Source organism: Polypterus senegalus, chromosome 6 (assembly GCF_016835505.1).
Source record: "Polypterus senegalus isolate Bchr_013 chromosome 6, ASM1683550v1, whole genome shotgun sequence".
In the NCBI taxonomy this organism is placed as follows: Eukaryota; Metazoa; Chordata; class Cladistia; order Polypteriformes; family Polypteridae; genus Polypterus; species Polypterus senegalus.
In genome coordinates this window covers 110,395,022-110,406,303 of record NC_053159.1, presented here as the reverse complement: position 1 = coordinate 110,406,303, position 11,282 = coordinate 110,395,022, and the positions used below count along the sequence as shown (strand labels likewise).

Here is an 11,282-nt window from a genome sequence, read left to right as displayed (position 1 = left end):
GCTACGAGCTTCAGCTCCCTGTAACCCCACTCAGTGAGTTTGTGTGATCCACCACTTCATGGGTGACCTGTTGTTGCTCCTCAACACTTCCACTTCACAATAATGGCACTTAAAGGTGCCTAGGACAGATCCTGCAGAGCAGTCCTGACTTGTGACAAAGGTGGCATTCTAGAATTGTGTCCTGTTTAAAAGTCATTGGTCTCTTCAGTACAACCCATTCTAATGCCAAAGTTGGTCCTGCGATTTCCATTGACAATGTGCTCGATTTCATGGACCCGTTAACAATGGGTATGGCTAAAACACTTCAAATCAATAACTTGATACTTTCGGACATAGAGCGTATACACACACACACACACACACACACACACACACACACACGCTTTAATGTAGCATTTTAAAATGTATCTACTCTCACTTGTAGTCATCGACATGGGGAATTGGTCACTGGGCAGTCAATAATCATCATACTTTGAGTACGTCTCCTTTGAATTAACCATGCAAGTCAAAAGTGATGAACATTGTAATGTCATCCTTTGTATCACCACACAGTTGGCACACTGTTGCTGCACATTGTGATCAGACCAACTCTGCTATAGTGTGCGAGTCTTGGGCTTACACTGCCACTGTAAGCTAAAATGTTTAGCATAGGCGGTTAGTCCCTGCTCTGCTTCTCAATCTGGAATCATGAAAACTCCTGGTCAAGTTGGCTTTATACTCGTGTCCAGAGTCATGTGCCACCCTGTTTGGATAAAGGGGCAGCAGGCTCTAACTCAGCCTCTGTGCTTACAGGAGCTCTCCTACCATCTGTTCTTTTAAAGGAACAGCATAGTCGGTCTGCCCTAATGGCACTCCACGTGTTGGCTATGCTGTCATTTCAGCAAGTAGGAAATTTAGTCTAGAGCTTCTCAGCAGAAGAACCATGCTGCCAACTACCAACATGGGGGTCACAGCAGTCTTCCCTTTAGCTCTCTCTGACACCTATCCGTATTTGTTGTTCTTCACTATCCTGGCAAGACACTGCCAACTCCACTGCAGGGTGCAAAAATCTCAGACAAGCTTGGTCACTTCCTAGATGTGGCTTTCACGACTGTGTTTCTTTGTTTGCAGCCCATTCCACTGCTATTTGTCACTTTTGGTGGTGCTCTTTTTAGCTGGGGAGCCCTTGGCAAAAAAAAAAAAAAAATTAGGTAGTGAAAGAAGCCAACTACGCTGGCATGATTGAAGCATAAAATAGCAGCAATAGTTGTGGCATCTCCAACCAATGTGTAACATGTTGCCACCCACCAGCATCATGATAAACATACAACTTAACTTCAATTGGCAGGTAATGCACTACCGATGAGACTGCGCAGACCGGCCATGCCATGCCCTCCTCCATTTTTAATACTATTAAAGGAGATGAAAGCCAAGTTAAAATAAAGGAGCAATTACAAAGGATGACACAACTGCACATACCTTGACATAAAGGGCAGACTCTACACCTCGGTCTGTGAGGTTCAGTTTTTTGACTCCACCTTACTGTCACCCAGATTTGCTCCTCAACTCTGATTTATGCTCTTTATGTTAAGTTTCAACAAAGGGTGCTCATTATGGAATGAAGCATTTTCTACACACCAACAAATTCAAATAACCGGGCAGTATTACTGATGACACCTCACAGTCAGTATGGTTCATGACAGTTACAATTTTGATATTGTGAAAGGAGAAATGTTTATTTTTGGAAAATTTACATTTGTTTTCATATTAAAAAGTCTAAAATAACTGAAAGAAAAATTAGACAAAATATTTCAAAAACTCAAAACATACAGAGACCATCTAAATAACAATAATTAAAGTACAAGACAGAAGTAAAATGCATGATCAGTTAATATTCTGCAATCAACAGTATTACACACTGCATTCAACCTTGTTGTTACAGTTCTAAATCCATTATTAAAAGGGTACAATGCATAACATAATTTGGACCCCCTTCCAACAAATGTTTCCTTTAACACATCCCACCAAAGCAGCAAGCACGTGGTGAAGCAGGGTAAAGTGATGGCCAAATAAGTTGGTTGACTTTTTTCTTTCCCAGATTCATTTGTTTTCTTTTCTGTATTGACTTGTCTATACATTTGTGATGTTCTGTATTAAAAATAAATTAATTAGTTTAGAAGTGTTAGACAAGTAAGGTGCATTGCAATTTAATTAAATTAAATCTTTTGGGGTTAAATATCCAAAATTAATCAGAAAGATTAAAATACAGCTGGAGAGGCTCAGGTTATGTTCATATGCAATAAAAGTGACATGTAATTATATGAATTAAATGAAGGTAATATTCCCAACCACAATATTTCATCTACTCAGTTACTATCATCACAGATCAACTGGGCAGATCTTCAGGTTAGTTGATGTAAAACGTTCATTTAACAGGAATCCACAAAATGAATCCCTTTAACAAAGTCAACAGAAGCACCACGTGGCGACTAACTAGTCTGTTACAGCGCAGACTATTGAAAATGGCCAAAAATGTGCACAATCTAAAACTTCTTCAACTAAAGGAGCTGAAAGGTCACTCTTTACTGATCCACAGCTAATATTCCAAAGACTGAAAATAAGAAAAAAGGCACTTGACTAAAAATGTTAAAGCCATAGCTACTCTTCTCTCCCCCCGATACCCCATTGTCCTTGAATTGAAATAAAAGGAAAAAAGTTGAACTCCTCACATCATTGTAAAAGTTTTACATTATCTGCACACAGACAGGTAGTTTTCACTTGTGAATCACAGCATTTTGTTCCAAAGAAACCACTCGCCCCACGACTAAAAGCTCTCTGATATTTTACACCGTGGAGCGGTCGCTACAGACTTCTTAGATTAATGACACCGTATGTTATTAGATGATGTGCTTCTCTGTGGATATTGCTTGATGGCTTTAAAAGTTGTCCAAAAAAAAAAAAAAATAGAAATAATTCTAGAGATTTTGCCAGATCTATTTCAAATATTCATAAATCGGCATATTTATTATATAGTATTACAATGTCCCCTTTATTAAAATTGGATATAAATGAAAACTATTTAAAATCATGTTCTATTTCTGTTCAGTGCCATAACAGGTTTGCTTTGCTATAGTAAATTCTCCAACTGTGGTACCAACTGACATTTTTAATCATCATCTACCCCAAAAACAAAAACCATGAAGTATTTAGGAAAGGGAATTTTCTCCCACTCCAGTTTAGCTCCAGACATCCTGTGAGTAGCGCCCCTTGGTCATGAGCTTCTTGATGAAATCCACTGCCTGAGGATGACTCATTGTCCCCATTTCTGACACAATATCATAAAAAGTGTTCTGTACATCTCGGGCCATGTTCCGTGCATCCCTAATAAGAGACAAGACAATATATATATTTTTGAACTCTATACCATACAGCAATAGTAGTAGTAAAAAAATTATATTTAAAAACAGAGACAAGTACAAAACTAGCATATTGCTTATATCAACAGTATAATCTAAGTATCGAAACACTGTGTGCTCCTTTAATATGGGCATTAGTCTGAAGCCTTGGCATTTTACTTTTATATGCAAGGCTGCAGAGTTGAATTTTCAATTTATATTGAGCTGGTTTCTCTTACCAAAAACAGGTTTGTAAATTACACTTTAAAATATGCAGCATTAAAAAGATAAAAATAATGAACTTCAATACAATTCTGATACACAGTCCAGTGTATATGACTAGACAATGTTGGGGAAATGGATATTAAACTGGTAGCACTGGCACAGGTGCAACATGAGTGCATTCAATATTCATATACAGTATGCAAACAGATAATTTTATACAAACAAAACCAAACCAAAAAAATCTTGTGATGGCAAAGTTTGTCATTTTTGCCATCTTTCAGAGGTGTGGGAACTTCTGCTGTTCATTAATTTAACCACAATATGTCAGCAAAAACAACCAGTCTGTGAAAGTCACATGATACTCATCATTCCTGTCTTCCCAACCAGTCTTGGGTGTACAGCTCAACCCAGTGTGAGCACTGTGGCAAGATTTGAAAAATGTAAAGTGGTTTTACAATGATTTGATTTGGTCAACATGGAATGATCACAAGTGACAACCTTTAGTGGTTTTCTTTTTAACTGAATTTGTGAAGGATCTTCCCTTCTGCATACAATACATTTTTAATAAATGGAACAGAGTTACTGATTTACACACCAAAACTATTTAATCATTTTCCTGCTTCCATAACACAGCACTCAAAAATGATCATTTTTCCAATTGTACTTTACATACAAGTTAAGAAATTGTAACCTGAAACCTACCCGCAGACATAAATGTGGGCATTGTCCGTATTGATCAGTTTCCACAAGTGCTCCTTGTTTCTTTTCAGCAAATGTTGTACATACACCTAAGAAAACAGACAGAACAGTTACAGAATCCCAGATTTTCAACCTACTATCACACTTCTGGACATTTTCAGATGCACGTTCGAAGTACATGCATCTCCTAAACCTACAAGGATCTAACACAGCAGAACCACAGCGTAAACGATTTATGTGACTAGTGTGCACCAGGAAAACCTTTAGTCCCACTTTCAACATTTGTTGTGTCTTACAGCCACAAAACACATATCACTGGTTTAAAATATCCTTTATGAAGGAGCCACTACTTTTGATAATGGATTATATGCAGGAACAGAAAACCTCAAAAAGAAGTTATTTGAGAAATATGCAAACAACATTTTGAAATATCATGCTAACTGAATGTTTATGCAGAAAATATCACCCTCAAGACCCTGCTCTGTGTCGGATCAAGGACAGCATGGCTGCAGATAGCAGTGTGAAAAACTTTATATGGTGAAAACAATTACACAATGCAGTGAGGTAACCAGGCCAAACAATATATAGCACAACCACCCCAAAGTCCTTCTAATCAGACCAGAAATACCCCAGTGAGGTGCATCTGTATAACCACTTGTACCGTATGACAGCGGTTCCCAAACTGTGGTACGCATCGCGGTCCCTGAAATTTAATTTATCTGTGCAAAACCCTTTATGACAAGCCTGTTGTGAGCAGAAACCAACGAAACTGTTTAAGTACAATAATACGTGGATTCCCAAATTTAGTTTGGTGTGAAATTTCATCATCTGAATAAATAAAACCTATTATTCGAATCAGTATTTAGTTCATTTAACGCTAACATAATTCCGTTTATGCGGAAGTCAACTTCTGCTTCTCCACTGTTTGAGCTTTTGGTCACTAGATGAAAGCACAACGCCGACACTATTTAGTCTTCGGTAACTCTGCCTCACAGAAACCGCTCGCGTTTGTTGTTATACGTGCACTGCCGCTGTATCGCATCGTAGTCACTAGATCTAAGCACAAAGCCGATACCATTTCATCTTCGGTAACTGTGTCACATACAGGCCGAAGGCAGGATTTAGTTTCGGGGCGGAATTTATCAATTTATGTACAAGCTAATTTTTTCATTAATTTTATGCATAATTTCTTCCAATTCTTTAACTTTTATTCAGATTTCGGGCGGTTTAGACCTGAACTTACACACAGCTCTCCCCCACAGCTCTCCCTCCCTTTCAACAAGGTGCGGGTGGTACGCAATGCAACTGACTTAACCTCAGGTGGTACTTGACGTCCAAAAGTTTGGGAGCCCCTGCCGTATGACACGGACCGCCTCCCTTCCCTAATCTTAGAAGGCATACCACACTCTTCCTGGTGCTGTTAAATATTCACCCACATCTTAAGAGTATATTACTGAACTCTCAAGGACACTATATCACATCTTTCTTTGACCAAAGTTTCCATTTATATTCCCCAAACTGCAGTTATTTCAAATAGCATTATCTAAGAAATCTTAGTGGATTAGAAGAGGTGTGTGCGAATATTAAACAAAAAAATATCTTACTTTCTCTGGCTGGTCTCTAGAAAATGCCACATTAAGTTGGGTAAGCACCCCCTCTTTCTCAAACTGCTCCAGTTCTTCCTGGTATAGATAATCTTCACCTTTATGACGGCATCCATAATACAGAACAGTTTCACCCACCTCTTTACCTAAAATAAAAAAAAAGGATTTATGTAGCACCTAAAAGTTTGCTTTGGTTCTCGCCATAAAAAGAAAAACTTTTGGCCCATGGGATCAGTTTAGTTGATCTCAAATGTACTTCCACTGACATATCAAAATATTTCAGATGTCCATTTTTCACTTGTTCATTTTTCATATTTGGCCAGTGCCAACCAAGCATTAACAGGTGCAAGACAGGACCTCGGGCCAATCCTGGGCACACTCCTCTTCTTCACTCTTCACAAGTCAAGCCACTTCAGATTTGTCATTTAACTAAGTGCATGGCTTTGTACTGTGGAAGGAAGAAAATTTAACCAAATAAAACAAATTCACCCTTCCAACTTGTACACCACACTTCAAGCCGGGGCCCAGGAGGAATAAAAAAAAAAAACAAATAAAAAACCCTGCTTTCATTTATTTTTTAGTATAGGAAACTGTGGAATTCATGTTCTTTTCATTTAGACTTCAGAGCAAAGCAGTTTTATAGTTAGAAAATTTCATAGGGTTAAAATTATTAAAAACACCCTACACATCATTGTTTGTGCTGGAACAAAATGTAGCGCTTAAAGGCAATTGAGTAAAGTTGGCTGTGAAAACATGGTCTTACAGTTTTTTGTTTCGTACCACAGGCTAAATCGCCCTCCGTGTCCCTCATCCAGCAGTGCATTCTCCATTTTCTTTATTCAGCTTGTAGCCTCTTATATGATACAATATTATGTCTAGATGCAGTGTAACTTTTACCATAAAATAATGAATGGAATAAGCAATCAGGTTGAAACATACAAATCATGACCTTTTTCCAGGACTAACTCTTCCCCCGGGGTTCCCAGTTCTCTCTATATAATATAATATAATATAATATAATATAATATAATATAATATAATATAATATAATATAATATAATATAATATAATATAATATAATATAATATAATATAATATAATATAATATAATATAATATAATATAATATAAATATATAATATAATATAATATAATATAATATAATAAACACAAGACACCACAATACATACACTGCATATAATTCATAGGAGCTTTAAAAAGAGTACAGTATTGCCTGTATGAAGTTTGCATGTGAACTCCTGGTCTGGATTTTCAACCCCTGGTACTCAGGTTTTTCTCGATGACAGGAGACTCCAAAATGGGTCCAATATAAAGAATGAATGTGGGTTTGCGTGAGAGAGTGGACATGGACCCCCATCCAGGGTTGGGTCATGTCTTGCACCTGAGTTTGCTACAATGACCTGCATTGTCTTGTGATCCTTAAATTCTTTAACTGGGTCTGGTAAAATTTCATGTACTGAAAAAAGAAGGTACAGTACATGTGATGCAGTCACTGGCTGCACTTACTCAATTACAGAGGAAGCAGCCACTCAACTCATTTCTTTTAACTGTGTACTCTGTTAATACAAAACTGTTAGAATTGCATGAAATATTCAAAAATGCTTCCACAACAGATAAAAATTACAGTACAAACAGTATATGTGCAGGCACATTTTTAAAGGCTAGAATTCTTCTGTGCATCTTTCAATCTGCACTGCAATCATAACGGATTACAGTGATCTTTCGCTATATATCGCGCTTTGACTTTCGCGGCTTCACTCCATCGCGGATTTTAAATGTAAGTATATCTAAATATATATCACGGATTTTTCGCTGGTTCGTGGATTTCTGCAGACAGTGGGTCTTTTAATTTATGGTACATGCTTCCTCAGTTTGTTTGCCCAGTTGATTTCATACAAGGGACGCTATTGGCGGATGGCTTAGAAGCTACCCAATCAGAGCATGTATTACGTATTAACTAAAACTCCTCAATGATATACGATATGCTTCCGCGGTGCTTGATTGTTTGCTTTTCTCTGTCTCTCTCACTCTCTCTGACATTCTCTGCGCCTGACGGAGGGGGTGTGAGCAGAGGGGCTGTTTGCCTAGAGGATACGGACGCTCCTCTAAAAATACTGCCTTATCGCGGTGCTTCAGCATACTTAAAAGCCCAAAAGCACGTATTGATTTTTTGATTGTTTGCTTTTTTCTGTCTCTTTCTCTCTGACATTCTCTGCTCCTGACATGCATTCTTTGAAGAGGAAGATATGTTTGCATTCTTTTAATTGTGAGAAAGAACTGTCATCTCTGTCTTGTCATGGAGCACAGTTTAAACTTTTGACTAAAGGGTGTTATTTCATGTCTAGAGGGCACCAATAATGTTAACAGTGTGGGAGAGTTTATAAGGGCTTAAAATATATAAAAATAACTACACAAACATATGGTTTCTACTTCGCGGATTTTCATCTATCGCGGGGGGGTTCTTGAACGCAACCCCCGCGATCGAGGAGGGATTACTGTATTCCAACTCTCTCAAGACATAAGACTCTCTTTTAAAGCCACTTGCAACTCTGAGGCACTGCAGTGTGCTTTGTAAAGTCTAATCCCAGACTTTGTTTAGATCCTTCCATTTCATGCCTCCTGTCCGTTTTCTCCTGACCAGCATCTGATATCATTCATTACCCAATTAAAACATTTACCCACAAAGAATCACATATACTAAACCATCTGTCATTTGAATTTAACTGGTCCAACTCAGGGTCACAGCGGCTTAACCCTACCCCTGATGGAACAAATCGCTGGGAAGAGGCACCAACCCAGCATAAGAACAATCACATATAGACACTGACTCACACACAGTCCATTTAAACTTGTTAACAATTAACCTAACAGGCAGGACTTTAGGACACACAGAAGAGGATTCCATGCATTTCACAAAGAGATGGTGCACATTCTGCACTGACAGAATTCAAGCTGGTATTCAAATCCAGGACCTTGAAACTATTAGGCAACAACTCTAACCACCAAGCCACTGTGCTGCCTACTAAACCAAATCATAAAAGTAAATTGATGCCTATGTTGTAACAGTTTAAATTTTATACATTTTGGAACAGATTTGCAGTTGGCAGTTATATTTCTGTGATGACAATTACATAACAGCTCTGTACAGGTTAAGGCCATGGCCCAGTAGCTAATTTTAACAACTTCATGATTTCAAGAACCTTCCTCATGCTTAAAAGATAATTACATTTTTCTAGCCTTAGTTTCTTATGTTCTTACCTTGCTGCTTGAGCCAAGCTCTTTCCTGTACAAATCCAACAAATGGAGCAATTCCAGTCCCAGGACCAATCATAATGACAGGTGTGCTAGATTTGAAAGGTAACCGAAACTGAGACTTCCGTACATACATTGGCACATTGGACTTGAGACCATTATCAGTTGGAACCTTGTTCTTGAGCCAGTTAGTTGCAACACCCTTATTTATTCGACCAGTCTTGGTCTCGTATTCCACCACAACAGCACAGATGTGAATAGAGTTAGGATGAACCTGTTCAAAGAAAAGTACATGGTAAACTCGGCATCACAATAAGTTACATGAAAAAACTCTGCAGATGTTTCTTATTAATGTATTATGAATTGTCTGCTGTCAGCATACAGTATATGGGTGTTAAAATGGCACCATGGTTAAATGGATGCAAGTGAAAAAGTTTAAATTCAATGAGCTTCCCTTTAACTTCAACAGGCAGGTCTGCAAAAGAGCTTCACTGCAACACTGCTCCATACCAATTATATATCTAATCTAATGTGCAACTATGTCACAAACAAAATAACAGGTTTGGGGTTTCTTTCTACTCAAAGAGAATCTTTGAGTTCAACTAGTTTCCTGTTCATGCACATTACTACTATGGGGTTCTAAAAGTTTGTTTATAGAACTGATTTTTTTTTTTGTTTTGAATCAAACCTACTTCCCAGTTTAAAAAAAAAAAATCCATTCCACATTACCAGTTGCAAACTACATAAGTCTGAATTCAAACTAAAGTTGGCCTGTCGCTTGCACATATTTTAGCTTTGATTTTCAGCTGTTTATCCAGTAAGATTGATGAGAAGATTACATAAAGAAGTAATTCAAGTAGGAGTTCAAATAAAAATAGCAATTGGTTTCCGATTGATGAACTAGTGAGTAAGAAATAGCAGTCACAATAGACCCCTTAAGCCAATGTTTGGATATGTTAAAACGTGTATTTGCACACTGATTTGAATTTATTTTGTAGTGTTTTAATATATAAAAAAGTCTAATAACAATAAAAATACAGTTCATTTAATATCATGGAAATACTGAATTGTGAGGCCTGAATCACAACAGGAATGGTATTGTAGAATAAGTGTATTGTCTCATACCCACTTGAAACTACTTCCATGAAAATTAAGCTAGATGAGATACACTGGAATGAAAGAATTACTAACAAGGCATAAACAAGATAAACCACACTGAATGTCTAGGGATTGCCCTTTTAATCTCTTAATAATGCAGAATGTTGGTACAGTATTTAGTGCTGCTGTCTTATAGATCCAGTCATCTGCCCATAGTCACCATCTATTTCCTGCTCTCCCCATATATGCAAGGGTTGCTTCCATATCCCATAAATGGGAGTTTGTGTTTATTGGTGACTCCAAATGGGCCTTAAGTATCAGGGAGTGAAGGGTGTGAGTACACTATGATGGACTGGTGTCCCTGTTTATGGTTGTTGCCCACACCAGTTGAAAAGAAATGCTAAAAACTGGTTTGCTTTTTTGTTTTGTTTCAAGGGTAGAAACACTAACCCGAGCACAACATGCATTCTGTAATAAGTGTCATTTTTTAGTAAATACATGACAATGGGCAATGTTAATCATCATTTGCTGTACCTTTGATGAGGAGGCAATAGAGTAGTAGCGGGCCTGTAGGCGTGGTAGCAGCTCACACAGATGGTCAATAGGGGGTCGGAGAGATGGAATATCCTGCAAAATTGCCAAAATATTTCTTCGGTCCTCCAATACCCAGGAATTATAAAGTGCCTAGGAGAAGAGGGAAAAATGCATCTAATGAAAGTTATGCCAAATTAGATTATGTTGTTCTTTCCAATCAAGTCAAGTCAAGTCAAGTCAAGTTGGGGAACATGCACTGGTACAGTGTGTTGCCGCACCCACTACACAACGAAACAACTCGGGATCCCAGTTTGCAACCCTCGAGGCAGACACGCAGTCCAGTCCCACTCTCCGTAAATGACCCTCTACCTGGTGCAGCCAGGTGTTGTGTGGGCGACCCCTTGGCCTGGTCCAGCCACTCGGGTCCCCAACAATGAGGATCTTACGAGCCGGATCACCCTTGGGGAAATGCGCCA

The 11,282-nt window shown here is 38.2% G+C and overlaps 1 protein-coding gene across 2 annotated transcripts in view; it reads right to left on the bottom strand.

Moving 5' to 3' along the window:
• Positions 1-2,668: 2,668 nt before the first annotated feature.
• LOC120531389 (NADPH--cytochrome P450 reductase-like) overlaps positions 2,669-11,282 on the bottom strand; it is a 78,213-nt gene continuing 69,599 nt past the window's right edge. For both annotated transcript variants that reach the window (XM_039756765.1, XM_039756766.1), the window contains 5 exons: positions 10,807-10,956; positions 9,181-9,448; positions 5,903-6,048; positions 4,302-4,387; positions 2,669-3,360 (listed from right to left, as the gene is read on the bottom strand). In XM_039756765.1, coding sequence (XP_039612699.1) covers positions 3,216-3,360; positions 4,302-4,387; positions 5,903-6,048; positions 9,181-9,448; positions 10,807-10,956 — 795 coding nt within the window. In that variant the 3' untranslated portion in view covers positions 2,669-3,215. The remainder of the gene's footprint in view (positions 3,361-4,301; positions 4,388-5,902; positions 6,049-9,180; positions 9,449-10,806; positions 10,957-11,282) is intronic.